At 39.9% G+C, this 21,413-nt stretch overlaps 1 protein-coding gene across 1 annotated transcript in view; it reads right to left on the minus strand.

Moving 5' to 3' along the window:
* The window catches only part of LOC115200524 (calcium/calmodulin-dependent protein kinase type II subunit beta-like), a 111,971-nt gene that overhangs the window by 57,452 nt on the left and 33,106 nt on the right, over positions 1-21,413 (minus strand). The window contains exons 4-5 of the mRNA XM_029763648.1: positions 19,045-19,099; positions 18,672-18,737 (exon numbers count right to left, since the gene is read on the minus strand). Of these exons, the coding sequence (XP_029619508.1) occupies positions 18,672-18,737; positions 19,045-19,099 (121 nt within the window). The remainder of the gene's footprint in view (positions 1-18,671; positions 18,738-19,044; positions 19,100-21,413) is intronic.

Raw genomic sequence — 21,413 nt, forward strand, 5'->3', positions numbered from 1 at the left:
GATATACTGTGACTAATAGCAGGATATACTGTGACTAACAGCAGGATATACTGTGACTAAAAGCAGGATATAATGTGACTAACAGCAGGATATAATGTGACTAATAGCAGGATATACTGTGACTAATAGCAGGATATAATGTGACTAATAGCAGGATATACTGTGACTAATAGCAGGATATAATGTGACTAATAGCAGGATATGATGTGACTAATAGCAGGATATACTGTGACTAATAGCGGGATATGATGTGACTAATAGCAGGATATACTGTGACTAATAGCAGGATATAATGTGACTAATAGCAGGATATAATGTGACTAAGAACAGGATATAATGTGACTAATAGCAGGATATACTGTGACTAATAGCAGGATATAATGTGACTAATAGCAGGATATAATGTGACTAATAGCAGGATATACTGTGACTAATAGCAGGATATAATGTGACTAATAGCAGGATATACTGTGACTAATAGCAGGATATAATGTGACTAATAGCAGGATATACTGTGACTAATAGCAGGATATAATGTGACTAATAGCAGGATATGATGTGACTAATAGCAGGATATACTGTGACTAATAGCAGGATATACTGTGACTAATAGCAGGATATACTGTGACTAAGAACAGGATATAATGTGACTAATAGCAGGATATAATGTGACTAATAGCAGGATATACTGTGACTAACAGCATGATATACTGTGACTAACAGCAGGATATACTGTGACTAACAGCAGGATATAATGTGACTAACAGCATGATATACTGTGACTAACAGCAGGATATACTGTGACTAACAGCAGGATATAACGTGACTAACAGCAGGATATACTGTGACTAATAGCAGGATGTACTGTGACTAAAAGCAGGATATACTGTGACTAACATCAGGATATACTGTGACTAATAGCAGGATATAATGTGACTAATAGCAGGATATACTGTGACTAATAGCAGGATATACTGTGACTAACATCAGGATATACTGTGACTAATAGCAGGATATAATGTGACTAATAGCAGGATATACTGTGACTAATAGCAGTATATACTGTGACTAATAGCAGGATATACTGTGAATAATAGAAGGATATACTGTGACTAATAGCAGGATATACTGTGACTAAAAGCAAGATATACTGTGACTAATAGCGGGATATAATGTGACTAATCGCAGGATATACTGTGACTAACAGCATGATATACTGTGACTAACAGCAGGATATACTGTGACTAACAGCAGGATATAATGTGACTAACAGCATGATATACTGTGACTAACAGCAGGATATAACGTGACTAACAGCAGGATATACTGTGACTAATAGCAGGATATACTGTGACTAAAAGCAGGATATACTGTGACTAACATCAGGATATACTGTGAATAATAGAAGGATATACTGTGACTAATAGCAGGATATACTGTGACTAAAAGCAAGATATACTGTGACTAATAGCGGGATTCCATGTGACTAATAGCAGGATATAATGTGACTAATAGCAGGATATAATGTGACTAATAGCAGGATATAATGTGACTAATAGCAGGATATACTGTGACTAACAGCAGGATATAATGTGACTAATAGCAGGATATACTGTGACTAATAGCAGGATATACTGTGACTAACAGCAGGATATACTGTGACTAATAGCAGGATATAATGTGACTAACAGCAGGATATAATGTGACTAATAGCAGGATATAATGTGACTAATAGCTGGATATACAGTGACTAACAGCAGGATATAATGTGACTAATAGCAGGATATACTGTGACTAATAGCAGGATATAATGTGACTAATAGCAGGATATACTGTGACTAATAGCAGGATATAATGTGACTAATAGCAGGATATGATGTGACTAATAGCAGGATATAATGTGACTAATAGCAGGATATACTGTGACTAATAGCAGGATATGATGTGACTAATAGCAGGATATACTGTGACTAATAGCAGGATATAATGTGACTAATAGCAGGATATAATGTGACTAAGAACAGGATATAATGTGACTAATAGCAGGATATACTGTGACTAATAGCAGGATATGATGTGACTAATAGCAGGATATAATGTGACTAATAGCAGGATATACTGTGACTAATAGCAGGATATAATGTGACTAATAGCAGGATATACTGTGACTAATAGCAGGATATAATGTGACTAATAGCAGGATATACTGTGACTAATAGCAGGATATAATGTGACTAATAGCAGGATATGATGTGACTAATAGCAGGATATACTGTGACTAATAGCAGGATATACTGTGACTAATAGCAGGATATACTGTGACTAAGAACAGGATATAATGTGACTAATAGCAGGATATAATGTGACTAATAGCAGGATATAATGTGACTAATAGCAGGATATACTGTGACTAATAGCAGGATATACTGTGACTAATAGCAGGAAATAATGTGACTAATAGCAGGATATAATGTGACTAATAGCAGGATATACTGTGACTAATAGCAGGATATACTGTGACTAATAGCAGGATATACTGTGACTAATAGCAGGATATACTGTGACTAATAGCAGGATATACTGTGACTAATAACAGGATATACTGTGACTAATAGCAGGATATACTGTGACTAATAGCAGGATATAATGTGACTAATAGCATGATATAATGTGACTAATAGCAGGATATACTGTGACTAATAACAGGATATACTGTGACTAATAGCAGGATATAATGTGACTAATAGCCGAATATACTGTGACTAATATCAGGATATACTGTGACTAATAGCAGGATATACTGTGACTAATAGCATGATATACTGTGACTAACAGCAGGATATACTGTGACTAACAGCAGGATATAACGTGACTAACAGCAGGATATACTGTGACTAATAGCAGGATATACTGTGACTAATAGCAGGATATACTGTGACTAACATCAGGATATACTGTGACTAATAGCAGGATATAATGTGACTAATAGCAGGATATACTGTGACTAATAGCAGGATATACTGTGACTAATAGCAGGATATAATGTGACTAACAGCAGGATATACTGTGACTAATAGCAGGATATACTGTGACTAATAGCAGGATATACTGTGACTAACAGCAGGATATACTGTGACTAAAAGCAGGATATAATGTGACTAACAGCAGGATATAATGTGACTAATAGCAGGATATACTGTGACTAATAGCAGGATATAATGTGACTAATAGCAGGATATACTGTGACTAATAGCAGGATATAATGTGACTAATAGCAGGATATGATGTGACTAATAGCAGGATATACTGTGACTAATAGCGGGATATGATGTGACTAATAGCAGGATATACTGTGACTAATAGCAGGATATAATGTGACTAATAGCAGGATATAATGTGACTAAGAACAGGATATAATGTGACTAATAGCAGGATATACTGTGACTAATAGCAGGATATAATGTGACTAATAGCAGGATATAATGTGACTAATAGCAGGATATACTGTGACTAATAGCAGGATATAATGTGACTAATAGCAGGATATACTGTGACTAATAGCAGGATATAATGTGACTAATAGCAGGATATACTGTGACTAATAGCAGGATATAATGTGACTAATAGCAGGATATGATGTGACTAATAGCAGGATATACTGTGACTAATAGCAGGATATACTGTGACTAATAGCAGGATATACTGTGACTAAGAACAGGATATAATGTGACTAATAGCAGGATATAATGTGACTAATAGCAGGATATACTGTGACTAACAGCATGATATACTGTGACTAACAGCAGGATATACTGTGACTAACAGCAGGATATAATGTGACTAACAGCATGATATACTGTGACTAACAGCAGGATATACTGTGACTAACAGCAGGATATAACGTGACTAACAGCAGGATATACTGTGACTAATAGCAGGATGTACTGTGACTAAAAGCAGGATATACTGTGACTAACATCAGGATATACTGTGACTAATAGCAGGATATAATGTGACTAATAGCAGGATATACTGTGACTAATAGCAGGATATACTGTGACTAACATCAGGATATACTGTGACTAATAGCAGGATATAATGTGACTAATAGCAGGATATACTGTGACTAATAGCAGTATATACTGTGACTAATAGCAGGATATACTGTGAATAATAGAAGGATATACTGTGACTAATAGCAGGATATACTGTGACTAAAAGCAAGATATACTGTGACTAATAGCGGGATATAATGTGACTAATCGCAGGATATACTGTGACTAACAGCATGATATACTGTGACTAACAGCAGGATATACTGTGACTAACAGCAGGATATAATGTGACTAACAGCATGATATACTGTGACTAACAGCAGGATATAACGTGACTAACAGCAGGATATACTGTGACTAATAGCAGGATATACTGTGACTAAAAGCAGGATATACTGTGACTAACATCAGGATATACTGTGAATAATAGAAGGATATACTGTGACTAATAGCAGGATATACTGTGACTAAAAGCAAGATATACTGTGACTAATAGCGGGATTCCATGTGACTAATAGCAGGATATAATGTGACTAATAGCAGGATATAATGTGACTAATAGCAGGATATAATGTGACTAATAGCAGGATATACTGTGACTAACAGCAGGATATAATGTGACTAATAGCAGGATATACTGTGACTAATAGCAGGATATACTGTGACTAACAGCAGGATATACTGTGACTAATAGCAGGATATAATGTGACTAACAGCAGGATATAATGTGACTAATAGCAGGATATAATGTGACTAATAGCTGGATATACAGTGACTAACAGCAGGATATAATGTGACTAATAGCAGGATATACTGTGACTAATAGCAGGATATACTGTGACTAATAGCAGGATATACTGTGACTAATAACAGGATATACTGTGACTAATAGCAGGATATACTGTGACTAATAGCAGGATATAATGTGACTAATAGCATGATATAATGTGACTAATAGCAGGATATACTGTGACTAATAACAGGATATACTGTGACTAATAGCAGGATATAATGTGACTAATAGCCGAATATACTGTGACTAATATCAGGATATACTGTGACTAATAGCAGGATATACTGTGACTAATAGCATGATATACTGTGACTAACAGCAGGATATACTGTGACTAACAGCAGGATATAACGTGACTAACAGCAGGATATACTGTGACTAATAGCAGGATATACTGTGACTAATAGCAGGATATACTGTGACTAACATCAGGATATACTGTGACTAATAGCAGGATATAATGTGACTAATAGCAGGATATACTGTGACTAATAGCAGGATATACTGTGACTAATAGCAGGATATAATGTGACTAACAGCAGGATATACTGTGACTAATAGCAGGATATACTGTGACTAATAGCAGGATATACTGTGACTAACAGCAGGATATACTGTGACTAAAAGCAGGATATAATGTGACTAACAGCAGGATATAATGTGACTAATAGCAGGATATACTGTGACTAATAGCAGGATATAATGTGACTAATAGCAGGATATACTGTGACTAATAGCAGGATATAATGTGACTAATAGCAGGATATGATGTGACTAATAGCAGGATATACTGTGACTAATAGCGGGATATGATGTGACTAATAGCAGGATATACTGTGACTAATAGCAGGATATAATGTGACTAATAGCAGGATATAATGTGACTAAGAACAGGATATAATGTGACTAATAGCAGGATATACTGTGACTAATAGCAGGATATAATGTGACTAATAGCAGGATATAATGTGACTAATAGCAGGATATACTGTGACTAATAGCAGGATATAATGTGACTAATAGCAGGATATACTGTGACTAATAGCAGGATATAATGTGACTAATAGCAGGATATACTGTGACTAATAGCAGGATATAATGTGACTAATAGCAGGATATAATGTGACTAATAGCAGGATATACTGTGACTAATAGCAGGATATACTGTGACTAATAGCAGGATATACTGTGACTAAGAACAGGATATAATGTGACTAATAGCAGGATATAATGTGACTAATAGCAGGATATACTGTGACTAACAGCATGATATACTGTGACTAACAGCAGGATATACTGTGACTAACAGCAGGATATAATGTGACTAACAGCATGATATACTGTGACTAACAGCAGGATATACTGTGACTAACAGCAGGATATAACGTGACTAACAGCAGGATATACTGTGACTAATAGCAGGATGTACTGTGACTAAAAGCAGGATATACTGTGACTAACATCAGGATATACTGTGACTAATAGCAGGATATAATGTGACTAATAGCAGGATATACTGTGACTAATAGCAGGATATACTGTGACTAACATCAGGATATACTGTGACTAATAGCAGGATATAATGTGACTAATAGCAGGATATACTGTGACTAATAGCAGTATATACTGTGACTAATAGCAGGATATACTGTGAATAATAGAAGGATATACTGTGACTAATAGCAGGATATACTGTGACTAAAAGCAAGATATACTGTGACTAATAGCGGGATATAATGTGACTAATCGCAGGATATACTGTGACTAACAGCATGATATACTGTGACTAACAGCAGGATATACTGTGACTAACAGCAGGATATAATGTGACTAACAGCATGATATACTGTGACTAACAGCAGGATATAACGTGACTAACAGCAGGATATACTGTGACTAATAGCAGGATATACTGTGACTAAAAGCAGGATATACTGTGACTAACATCAGGATATACTGTGAATAATAGAAGGATATACTGTGACTAATAGCAGGATATACTGTGACTAAAAGCAAGATATACTGTGACTAATAGCGGGATTCCATGTGACTAATAGCAGGATATAATGTGACTAATAGCAGGATATAATGTGACTAATAGCAGGATATAATGTGACTAATAGCAGGATATACTGTGACTAACAGCAGGATATAATGTGACTAATAGCAGGATATACTGTGACTAATAGCAGGATATACTGTGACTAACAGCAGGATATACTGTGACTAATAGCAGGATATAATGTGACTAACAGCAGGATATAATGTGACTAATAGCAGGATATAATGTGACTAATAGCTGGATATACAGTGACTAACAGCAGGATATAATGTGACTAATAGCAGGATATACTGTGACTAATAGCAGGATATAATGTGACTAATAGCAGGATATACTGTGACTAATAGCAGGATATAATGTGACTAATAGCAGGATATGATGTGACTAATAGCAGGATATAATGTGACTAATAGCAGGATATACTGTGACTAATAGCAGGATATGATGTGACTAATAGCAGGATATACTGTGACTAATAGCAGGATATAATGTGACTAATAGCAGGATATAATGTGACTAAGAACAGGATATAATGTGACTAATAGCAGGATATACTGTGACTAATAGCAGGATATGATGTGACTAATAGCAGGATATAATGTGACTAATAGCAGGATATACTGTGACTAATAGCAGGATATAATGTGACTAATAGCAGGATATACTGTGACTAATAGCAGGATATAATGTGACTAATAGCAGGATATACTGTGACTAATAGCAGGATATAATGTGACTAATAGCAGGATATGATGTGACTAATAGCAGGATATACTGTGACTAATAGCAGGATATACTGTGACTAATAGCAGGATATACTGTGACTAAGAACAGGATATAATGTGACTAATAGCAGGATATAATGTGACTAATAGCAGGATATAATGTGACTAATAGCAGGATATACTGTGACTAATAGCAGGATATACTGTGACTAATAGCAGGATATAATGTGACTAATAGCAGGATATAATGTGACTAATAGCAGGATATACTGTGACTAATAGCAGGATATACTGTGACTAATAGCAGGATATACTGTGACTAATAGCAGGATATACTGTGACTAATAGCAGGATATACTGTGACTAATAGCAGGATATACTGTGACTAATAGCAGGATATAATGTGACTAATAGCATGATATAATGTGACTAATAGCAGGATATACTGTGACTAATAACAGGATATACTGTGACTAATAGCAGGATATAATGTGACTAATAGCCGAATATACTGTGACTAATATCAGGATATACTGTGACTAATAGCAGGATATACTGTGACTAATAGCATGATATACTGTGACTAACAGCAGGATATACTGTGACTAACAGCAGGATATAACGTGACTAACAGCAGGATATACTGTGACTAATAGCAGGATATACTGTGACTAATAGCAGGATATACTGTGACTAACATCAGGATATACTGTGACTAATAGCAGGATATAATGTGACTAATAGCAGGATATACTGTGACTAATAGCAGGATATACTGTGACTAATAGCAGGATATAATGTGACTAACAGCAGGATATACTGTGACTAATAGCAGGATATACTGTGACTAATAGCAGGATATAATGTGACTAATATCAGGATATACTGTGACTAATAGCAGGATATACTGTGACTAATAGCAGGATATAATGTGACTAATAGCAGGATATAATGTGACTAATAGTAGGATATAATGTGACTAATAGCAGGATATACTGTGACTAATAACAGGATATACTGTGACTAATAGCAGGATATACTGTGACTAATAGCAGGATATAATGTGACTAACATCAGGATATACTGTGACTAATAGCAGGATATAATGTGACTAATAGCAGGATATACTGTGACTAATAGCAGGATATACTGTGACTAATAGCAGGATATACTGTGACTAATAGCAGGATATGATGTGACTAATAGCAGGATATACTGTGACTAATAGCAGGATATACTGTGACTAATAGCAGGATATACTGTGACTAATAGCAGGATATGATGTGACTAATAGAAGGATATAATGTGACTAATAGCAGGATATACTGTGACTAATAGCAGGATATACTGTCACTAATAGCAGGATATACTGTGACTAATAGCAGGATATACTGTGACTAATAGCAGGATATAATGTGACTAATAGCAGGATATGATGTGACTAATAGCAGGATATACTGTGACTAATAGCAGGATATACTGTGACTAATAGCAGGATATGATGTGACTAATAGCAGGATATACTGTGACTAATAGCAGGATATACTGTGACTAATAGCAGGATATACTGTGACTAATAGCAGGATATTCTGTGACTAATAGCAGGATATAATGTGACTAATAGCAGGATATAATGTGACTCATAGCAGGATATACTGTGACTAATAGCAGGATATACTGTGACTAATAGCAGGATATACTGTCACTAATAGCAGGATATACTGTGACTAATAGCAGGATATACTGTGACTAATAGCAGGATATACTGTGACTAATAGCAGGATATGATGTGACTAATAGCAGGATATACTGTGACTAATAGCAGGATATACTGTGACTAATAGCAGGATATACTGTGACTAATAGCAGGATATACTGTGACTAATAGCAGGATATGATGTGACTAATAGCAGGATATACTGTGACTAATAACAGGATATACTGTGACTAATAGCAGGATATACTGTGACTAATAGCAGGATATAATGTGACTAACATCAGGATATACTGTGACTAATAGCAGGATATAATGTGACTAATAGCAGGATATACTGTGACTAATAGCAGGATATACTGTGACTAATAGCAGGATATACTGTGACTAATAGCAGGATATGATGTGACTAATAGCAGGATATACTGTGACTAATAGCAGGATATACTGTGACTAATAGCAGGATATACTGTGACTAATAGCAGGATATGATGTGACTAATAGAAGGATATAATGTGACTAATAGCAGGATATACTGTGACTAATAGCAGGATATACTGTCACTAATAGCAGGATATACTGTGACTAATAGCAGGATATACTGTGACTAATAGCAGGATATAATGTGACTAATAGCAGGATATGATGTGACTAATAGCAGGATATACTGTGACTAATAGCAGGATATACTGTGACTAATAGCAGGATATGATGTGACTAATAGCAGGATATACTGTGACTAATAGCAGGATATACTGTGACTAATAGCAGGATATACTGTGACTAATAGCAGGATATTCTGTGACTAATAGCAGGATATAATGTGACTAATAGCAGGATATAATGTGACTCATAGCAGGATATACTGTGACTAATAGCAGGATATACTGTGACTAATAGCAGGATATACTGTCACTAATAGCAGGATATACTGTGACTAATAGCAGGATATACTGTGACTAATAGCAGGATATACTGTGACTAATAGCAGGATATGATGTGACTAATAGCAGGATATACTGTGACTAATAGCAGGATATACTGTGACTAATAGCAGGATATACTGTGACTAATAGCAGGATATAATGTGACTAATAGCAGGATATACTGTGACTAATAGCAGGATATAATGTGACTAATAGCAGGATATGATGTGACTAATAGCAGGATATAATGTGACTAATAGCAGGATATACTGTGACTAATAGCAGGATATAATGTGACTAATAGCAGGATATACTGTGACTAATAGCAGGATATAATGTGACTAATAGCAGGCTATACTGTGACTAACAGCAGGATATAATGTGACTAATAGCAGGATATAATGTGACTAATAGCAGGATATACTGTGACTAATAGCAGGATATAATGTGACTAATAGCAGGATATACTGTGACTAACAGCAGGATATAATGTGACTAATAGCAGGATATAATGTGACTAATAGCAGGATATACTGTGACTAATAGCAGGATATAATGTGACTAATAGCAGGATATAATGTGACTAATAGCAGGATATACTGTGACTAATAGCAGGATATACTGTGACTAATAGCAGGATATAATGTGACTAATAGCAGGATATACTGTGACTAATAGCAGGATATTGATTGTATTCACGTTATTATGCTGAGCATTGAGCTATCAACAGGGACGGTTTCAGGCGTATGCGACATATGCGACTTGTAGTAATCATGGCCAAATACCGACGGGGAAAGTGATTTCATTAGTCATTTTCACACAGAAATCATATTAACATGGCATAAGTCATTACACAATGTGTAGAATTGCAGAAAACATGCTTTAAAACATTTTTCTCTCAAGAGGAGAGCCATTAAAATGGTTTGCTGCGAGGTGGAGGGCTTAGGGCTCCCAAAAGGCTTTTCCACATGGCTATTAATGTGGAAAACATGTATCTTGTGTTTAATAACAGAAAACACTTTAGATCCTGTTCTACATATGTGTTTTGTCACGGCAACAAAACATTTGAAGCTATTAAAACAAATGATCTGAGTGTGTGACTAATTATGTCAGCTAATTAAAGGTCCACTTATTGCTGGTCTCCTATGAAAAAGAAAGCAGGGCTGACCTGGATGACTGACTGACTGACACACACACACACACACACACACACACACACACACACACACACACACACAAACACACACACACACACACACACACATACACACACAAGCACACAGAGAGAGAGAGACACACACACACACAGAGACACGCACACACACACCAACACAGAGACACACACACACACAACAGTACAATTCAGAGACTTGTGTTCTCTCAAATACAGTACAGCACATTTACAGTACAGTACAGACACCTGCCTTCATTTACAGTATCGTTTACAGTACAGACACATGCCTTCACTTACAGTATAATTTATTGTACAGTACAGACACCTGCCTTCATTTACAGTATCAATTACAGTACAGTACAGACCCCTGCCTTCATTTACAGTATCAATTACAGTAAAGTACAGACACCTGCCTTTATTTACAGTATCAATTACAGTGCAGTACAGACACCTGCCTTCATTTACAGTATCAACTACAGTACAGTACAGACACATGCTTTCATTTACAGTATCAATTACAGTACAGTACAGACACCTGCCTTTATTTACAGTATCAATTACAGTACAGTACAGACACCTGCCTTCATTTACAGTATCAACTACAGTACAGTACAGACACCTGCCTTTATTTACAGTATCAATTACAGTACAGTACAGACACCTGCCTTCATTTGCAGTATAATTTACAGTACAGTACAGACACATGCCTGCATTTACAATATCATTTACAGTACAGTCACCTGCCTTTATTTACAGTATGAATTACAGTACAGACACCTGCCTTAATTTGCAGCACAATTTACAGTACAGTACAGACACCTGTCTCCATTTACAGTACAATTTACAGTCCAGTACAGACAAGTCTTCATTTACAGTATAATTTACAGTCCAGTACAGACACCTGCCTTCATTTACAGTACAGACACCTGCCTCCATTTACAGTATAATGTACAGTCCAGTACAGACACATGCCTTCATTTACAGTACAGACACCTGCCTTTAACAGACACCCCAACTTTCACACACAAACACACACCTTTCTTACCCGTCCACACACACACACACACAAACACACACCTTTCTTACCCGTCCACACACACACACACAAACACACACCTTTCTTACCTGTCCACACACACACACACAAACACACACCTTTCTTACCCGTCCACACACACACACACAAACACACACCTTTCTAACCCGTCCACACACACAAACACACACCTTTCTTACCCGTCCACACACACACACACAAACACACACCTTTCTAACCCGTCCACACACAAACACACACCTTTCTTACCTGTCCACACACACACACACACACACACACACACACACACACACACACACACACACACACACACACACACACACACCCACACACACACACACTCACCTCTCTTCCCCGTCCAGATTAACCAGTGTGTTGTAATATCAGGAGTGAAAGAAGCTGAACACACTCAGTGGAGAGAGAAGGCAGTGACCTCACCCCACCCTGCCTCGCCCCACTCTGCCCCACCCCACCCTGCCCCACTCCACTCTGCCTCACTCCACTCTGTCTCACCCCACCCTGCCCCACCCCACCCTGCCCCACCCCACTCTGCCCCACCCCACCCTGCCCCACTCCACTCTGTCTCACCCCACCCTGCTCTACTCCACTCTGCCTCACCCCGCCCTGCCCCACCCCACCCTGCCTCGCCCCACCCTGCCTCGCCCCACCCTGCCCCACCCCACTCTGCCTCACCCCACCCTGCCCTGCCTCGCCCCACCCTGCCTCGCCCCACTCTGCCTCGCCCCACCCTGCCTCGCCCCACTCTGCCTCGCCCCACCCTGCCCCACCCCACTCTGCCTCACCCCACCCTGCCCTGACTCGCCCCACTCTGCCTCGCCCTACCCTGCCCCATCCCACTCTGCCTCACCTCACCCCGCCCTGCCCCGCCCCACCCTGCCTCGCCCCACCCTGCCTCGCCCCACCCTGCCTCACCCCACCCTGCCCCACCCCACTCTGCCTCACCCCACCCGCCCTGCCTCGCCCCACCCTGCCTCGCCCCACTCTGCCCCACCCCACCCTGCCCCACTCCACTCTGCCTCACTCCACACTGTCTCACCCCACCGTGCCCCACCCCACCCTGCCCCACCCCACTCTGCCCCACCCCACCCTGCCCCACTCCACTCTGCCTCGCCCTACCCTGCCCCACCCCACTCTGCCTCACCTCACCCCGCCCTGCCCCGCCCCACCCTACCTCGCCCCACCCTGCCTCGCCCCACCCTGCCCCACCCCACTCTGCCTCACCCCACCCTGCCCTGCCTCGCCCCACCCTGCCTCGCCCCACTCTGCCTCGCCCCACCCTGCCTCGCCCCACTCTGCCTCGCCCCACCCTGCCCCACCCCACTCTGCCTCACCCCACCCTGCCCTGCCTCGCCCCAACCTGCCTCGCCCCACTCTGCCTCGCCCTGCCCTGCCCCACCCCACTCTGCCTCACCCCACCCTGCCCTGCCTCGCCCCACCCTGCCTCGCCCCACTCTGCCTCGCCCCACCCTGCCTCTCCCCACTCTGCCCCACCCTGCCCCACCCGGCCCTGCCCGCACTGCCCCACTCTGCCCCATCCCGCCCTGACCTGTCGCTCTAATATTCAATAAATACAGTACATAACATCTGATTTGGAAGCCCAAAAATTCTAACAATGAGTAAGACATGAAGATTCCCAAAAAATTGTCAAAAGTCGCCCATGGATTGTGGTTGAATCTCTGTTTGAAATTAACTGCTGAACTGAGGGACCTTACAGATAATTGTATGTGTGGGGTACAGAGATGAGGTAGTCTATAAAAAATCATGTTAACCACACAGTGAGTCCATGCAAGTTATTACGTGACTTGTTAACTTATTACGTGACTTGTTAACTTATTACGTGACTTGTTAACTTATTACGTGACTTGTTAACTTATTACGTGACTTGTTAACTTATTACGTGACTTGTTAACTTATTACGTGACTTGCCATAACAAAGGGGTTGAATATTTATTGACTGTAGACATTTCATCTTTAAATGTTTAATTAATTTGTTAAAATGTCCAAAAACATAATTCCACTTTGACATTATGGGGTATTGTGTGTAGGCCAGTGACACAAAATCTCAATTTAATCAGTTTAAAATTCAGGTTGTAACACAACAAAATGTGGAAAAAGTCAAGGGGTGTGAATACTTTCTCAAGGCACTGTGTGTATGCATGTATGTACATATATATATGACCAGGTGTATGTGTATATATATATATATATATATATATATATACAGCGCATTCGGAAAGTATTCAGACCCCTATATTTTTCCCACATTTTGTTACGTTACAGCCTTATTCTAAAATTGATTAAAATGTTTTTTCCCTCATCAAGCTACACGCTATACCCCATAATGACAAAGCAAAATCAGTATTTTAGAAATGTTTCCTAATGTATAAAAAATAAAACACTGAAATATTACATTTACATGAGTATTCAGACTCTTTACTCAGTACTTTGTTGAAGCACCTTTGGCAGCAATTACAAGCACGAGACTTCTTGGGTATGATGCTACAAGCTTAGCACAACTGTATTTGGGGAGTTTCTCCCAGTATTCTCGGCAGATCCTCTCAACTTCTGTCAGGTTGGATGGGGAGCATCACTGAACAGCTATTTTCAGGTCTCTCCAGAGATGTTCGATCGGGATCAAGTCTGGGCTCTGGCTGGGCCACTCAAGGACATTCAGAGACTTGTCCCGAGGCCCCTCCTGCGTTGTCTTGTCTGTGTGATTAGGGTCATTGTTCTGTTGGAAGGTTAACCTTTGGCCCCTGTCTGAGGTCCTGAGCACTCTGTAGCAGGATTTCATCAAGGATCTCTCTGTACTTTGCTTTGTTCATCTTTCCCTCGATCCTGACTAGTCTCCCAGTCCCTGCCGCTGAAAAACATTGCCACAGCATGATGCTGCCACCACCATGCTTCACCGTAGGGATGGTGCCAGGTTTCTTCCAGACATGATGCTTGTAATTCAGGCCAAAGAATTCAATCTTGGTTTCATCAGACCAGATAATTTTTTTTTCATGGTCTGAGAGTCCTTTAGGTTATTTTTGGCAAACTCCAAGCGGGCTGTCATGTGCTTTTTACTGAGGAGTGGCTTCCGTCTGGCCACTCTACCATAAAGGCTTGATTGGTGGAGTCCGGCAGAGATGGCTGTCCTTCTGGAAGGTTCTCCCATCTCCACAGAGGAACTCTGAAGCTCTGTCAGAGTGACCATCGGGTTCTTGGTCACCTCCCTGACCAAGGTCCTTCTCCCCCATTTGCACAGTTTCGCCAGGCAGCCAGCTCTAGGAAGAGTCTTGGTGGTTCCAAACTTCTTCCATTTAAGAATGATGGAGGCCACTGTGTTCTTGGTGACCTTCAATGCTGCAGACCTTTTTTTTACCCTTCCCTAGATCTGTGCCTCGACACAATCCTGTCTCGAAGCTCTATGGCTCAATTCCTTCAACCTCATGGCTTGATTTTTGCTCTGACATGCACAGTCAACTAGAGAGGTGTGTGCCTTTGCAAATCATGTCCAATTAATTTAATTTACCAAATGTAGATTCTAATCAAGTTGTAGTAACATCTCAAGGATGATCAATGGAAACAGGATGCACCTGAGCTCAATTTAGAGCCGCAGAGAAAAGGGTTTGAATACTTATGTAAATAAGGTATTATTTTTTTTTTTTTTAATTATACATTTTAAAAAAATGTCATTATGGGGTATTGTGTGTAGATTGATGAGGAAATGTATTTATTTTTTATTATAAAAAATATGAATAATAATTACCCCCTTTTTCTCCCCAATTTCGTGGTATCCAATTGGTAGTTACAGTCTTGTCTCATCGCTGCAACTCCCGTACGGACTCGGGAGAGGCGAAGGTCGAGAGTCGCGCGTCCCCGAAACACAACCCAACCAAGCCGCACTGCTTCTTGACACAATGCCCACCTAACCCGGAAGCCAGTCACACCAATGTGTCGGAAGAAACACCTGGCGACCGATTCTGGACTCGAACCCAGAATCTCTAGCGGCACAGCTAGACATTCTGTCGCAAAATTTTGCTGCTAACCTTGTGCGACAGCAAGCCTTTACCTTCTGGACAGAAATTGCTATAATATGGAGAGTTATGAATTTATAAAAACTGAAAACTGTTAAGTAACAAAATGTAGAAAAACTACAAATGCTAAAAATTAACATTTTAAACAGTGGCTAGGTAAACAAAACCAAAGCATGGCTTGCTGTCATAACTTGTCCATAGACTGCTTACAGGGTAAGTAAACCAAAATGTAATTTTGTAACTTTGAAGAACTTTAACATTGAGTGTGGGGGGATAAAATGAAAATCACCTTATAGCAGGAACAGCACCATTTAGTGGTCAGAACCTGGTAATATCAGGGTGTAGAATGGGACATAAACATAAGAACTTAAATGACTAATTTCTCTGAACTGGGGGGGAAAAAACATCACCAAATTCAGATTTATTTACATAGGATGAAGAAACAATACTCAAAGCCGCAGTTCCATACTACTTGTCAGACACAGAGAACTGATACTGTACACTCATTGTTGGGGTGGGATTGGCGTGTGGTGTGGGGGTCCGTGGGAGGCTTTTGACCATTCTTTGGAATCCTCATGTCTAATTCATTGTTAGAATTGTTTGGGGTCCAGATCGGATGTTATGTACTATATTTATTGAATATTATTATTGAGTGTAATGAATTAGCTTTATTTCTCAGAGATCAATTCTTTTTCAACAAAATAATTCTGCAGGAATGCTAATCTTATCTGTTTCGAAGTACAGCAACGATATCAGAACAATCTGAGATGGTGGGTGTCATGGCTTGATGAAATAACATGGAACGACCCAAGTGTGAAGGAGAGAGCACAAGCAAGCAAGAGAGAGAGAAAGCTAGGGAAAGAACGAGAAAGAGAAAGAAAGGGTCCGGATGGAAGAAGCAAAAGGAGAACAAGAAAGGGAGATGGAGGGAGAAAGTGAGACAGAAAGGAGAGAGAATAAAAGGACAGAAGAGACAGGAAACATGGAACAGAGAGAGAAATAGAGGACAGAAGAGACAGGAAACATGGAACAGACAGACATAGAGGAGAGGGGAAAACAGAAAAAGAAATGGAGGAAAACACAGAGAGAGAGAGAGAGAGAGAGAGAGAGAGAGAGAGAGAGAGAGAGAGAGAGGTAGACAGATAGGTAGACAGAGAGATGTATTTTTGAGCCAGGTAGACAGATAGAGAGATGTATTTGTCAGCCAGGTAGAGGTATAAAGATGTACACTGCATGGCCAAAAGTATGTGGATACCTGCTCGTCGAATATCTCATTCCAAAATCATGGGCCTTAATATGGAGTTGGTCCCCCCTTTGCTGCTATAACAGCCTCCACTCTTCTGGGAAGGCTTCCACTAGATGATGGAACATTGCTGCTGGGACTTGCTTCCATTCAGCCACAAGAGCATTAGTGAGGTCGGGCACTTAACAGTTGGCACTATGCATTGGGGCAGGTAGCGTTCAACTGGCATCCGCCAAACCCAGATTTGTCCGTTGGACTGCCAGATGGTGATGCGTGATTCATCACTCCAGAGAACGCATTTCCATTGCTTCAGAGTCCAATGGCGATGAGCTTTACACCACTCCAGCCGACGCTTGGCAATGGGAATGGTGATCTTAGGCTTGTGTGCGGCTGCTCTTGTGCTGACGTTCCAGAGACAGTTTGGACCTCGGTAGTGAGTGTTGCAAACGAGGACAGACAATTTTTACGCGCTGAATCAACACTCCATGGTCCTGTTCCTTAACCTTGTGTGGCCTACCACTTTGCGGCTGAGCCATTTCTGGTCCTAGATGTTCCCACTTCACAATAACAGCACTTTCAGTTGACCGGGGGCAGCTCTTGCAGGGCAGAAAATTTGACAAACTGACTTGTTGGATAGGTGGCATCCTATGACGGTGACACGTTGAAAGGCACTGAGCTCTTCAGTACTGGCTATTCTACTGCCAATGTTTGTCTATGGAGATTGCATGGCTGTGTGCTGTATTATATACACCTGTCAGCAACGGGTGTGGCTGAAATACCTGAATCCACTCATTTGAAGGGGTGTGCATATACTTTTGGCCATGTAAATGTAGTTGTCAGCCAGGTTGACAGAGGTAGACAGACAGATGTATTTCTTACCTGGCGTCAGCCTCACTGTAGTACTCTCTGGCTACGATGTCCTCAAACAACTCCCCTCCAGTCACCCTGCAAACCAATCAGAGACGAGCTCATTAGCCAATCAAGAGAGCAGCTCATCTGAATTCTGCTCAGTGGGGGGGGGGGGGGGGAGCACCTCTCGCTCCGGCTCGCTACACCAGGACCCCTGTCAACCCTCCTCTCTCTCTCTCTCTCTCTCTCTCTCTCATCCCCGTCCCAGTCGTTACCATGGAAACTAAAGCTAGTATGGCTAACGGGCTGAACCTCGGGTAAAAGGGAGAAGAGTGGTATGTATTGTATGAGAGGATAGAGGGATGAAAAGGGTTTAAAGAGGTGCAGGAGATAAATAACTTACAAGTCAAACAGGAGGTAGTGGAATCCTTCCTCTGATATACTGTCATGGAGACGGACTGAAAGAGAGAGAGAGAGAGAGAGAGAGAGAGAGAGAGAGAGAGAGAGAGAGAGAGAGAGAGAGAGAGAGGCCATGGGAGGTCAAATCAAATCTCTACACATTCACATTTAGTAATTTACTGCAGCAGACATTCTTTTTCAGAGTGTCAATCGGTGCATTCAACTAAAGTAGCTAAAACAACCACATATCATGATCAATGCAAGGAAAAACGTAAAAAACAATTGACGCTCTGATTTCAAACACATCATGGCATTTAAATTAAAGTGAACAAATGCATAAGGGAAGTCGTTTGATGGTGGGGTGCTGCAGAAAATACATATTGGTCCTCTAATACAGGACTAGTAAAGGCCCAGTGCACTACTTTTGCGATTTTTGAAAAACTAAATATATTTGAGAGTTTACCAGCATTTACCAGCACTACCAAGTCTGATAATTTTCTGTACTAAACAGTTCATCTGATAATAACTTGTGTGATATAAAAATACTTGCTTGATATATGTTTCTTTAAATACTTTGCAAATGCAACTTATTTCTATGTGAAACGGTCTATTAATTCCTTTTCCAAGTTACTAAACACTCTTATCCAGAGCAAGTTACAGTAGTGAGTGTATACATTTTCATACTGGTCCCACATGGGAATGGAACCCACAACCCTGGCAATCTCTACCAACTGAGCCACATCATCACAACACAACATCACATCATCATAATAAATCCATAATATAATCCATAAAAAATATAAATACATCACATCATCATAATAAATCCATAATATAATCCATAAAAAAATAGAAATACATCACAACATCACATCACATAACCACAAACCACTTGATGTCTCAATGTACTCAGTTAATGTATTGTGTTGTTTTATCTCCATGGTGATAGAAAGTCTACAGGTACTAACCTAGATGACCAGCCTATGTACAATACAGTAATATACATTTACATTAAGTGGTTCGTAAGGATTGTAAATGAATACTGTACAAAAAGTGGTTGTTTTCCATTTTATTTTATTAAGAAAAATATTTAATTTGATGTGGATGTGTTGTGTCTTTGCCCATAACTTTGCACCTTTTGATGTAAATGTTTAAAAACAGGGTTTTGTTCTTTTCTGGATTCCATCAGAATGACAATCCCAGAGAAAGGCACAGGGAAAGAACTCTTACAATTCCAACTATTGAATCTTGCAAAATACTGTTCTTAATTATACAACTATCTTTATTGACAAAGCAGAGATGCTGAACAAATAATGTGGGCCACGCTACAGATGTCTGGGTCCACTAACACCAGGAAAGGTCCACTGCAGATTTAACAGGGACTGCTGCTGCATCCTCAGCACCGCTACATCCCTCGGCTATGAATAAGGCTCAGAGAAACAGAGGAAGAGGAGCGCTTCATTGACACTAGATCTGACGGACGGACAAGAGCTGTTTGTTCTGGTGATAACAAGGGATAAAAAGAGCTGTTTGTTCTGGTGATAACAAGGGATAAAAAGAGCTGTTTGTTCTGGTGATAACAAGGGATAGAGAATAATAAAATGAACAAGCAACAAGAAGAAGTGGGAACAATCAGGTAGTGTGAATACTGAAAAATCATTACGGGGCAAAAACTCCACGCTACGCATAGAAACATTAACAAACCTTTAATTCATACTTGGCTAGTAACAATGCATGACAACGGAAGGAAGACTCTAAGTGGTCCGAGGCCAGACCCTGGATACTGAGCATGATATTCAATGTGGATTAGTCAAACAAGACAGAGATATCAAAACTTGGTGCCGCCTTATAGATTGAAGATTGAAGCTGCAGACTTTATAGCGCAGCACATAGATTTAAATCGATATATTGATACAGATGTAGGATCTTAATTTGAGCCAGTTTGCTACAGTAGAAAATAATCCTGCAGCAACAGGAAATGTGAATTATTATGTGGATTATAATTAATGAAAAACGTTGTAGTGGTCGATACATTTTTGTTAGTGCAAATCAAAAAAATCACTACAAGTTTGCATTTCCTGCTGTGCCAGAAAAGACTCAGCAACAAAAGAGTGATCAAATTAAGATCCTACATCTGTATATATTAGATAGAAGACTGACGCAGTAGACTTAAGGTTATAATGCAGCATAGGCAGGTGTCATTGAGGCATAGGCAGGTGTCATTGAGGCATAGGCAGGTGTCATTGAGGCATAGGCAGGTGTCATTGAGGCATAGACAAGTGTCATTGAGGCATAGACAGGTGTCATTGAGGCATAGACAGGTGTCATTGAGGCATAGACAGGTGTCATTGAGGCATAGACAGGTGTCATTGA

The sequence above is a fragment of the Salmo trutta genome, chromosome 9, assembly GCF_901001165.1.
Source record: "Salmo trutta chromosome 9, fSalTru1.1, whole genome shotgun sequence".
Classification (NCBI taxonomy): domain Eukaryota; kingdom Metazoa; phylum Chordata; class Actinopteri; order Salmoniformes; family Salmonidae; genus Salmo; species Salmo trutta.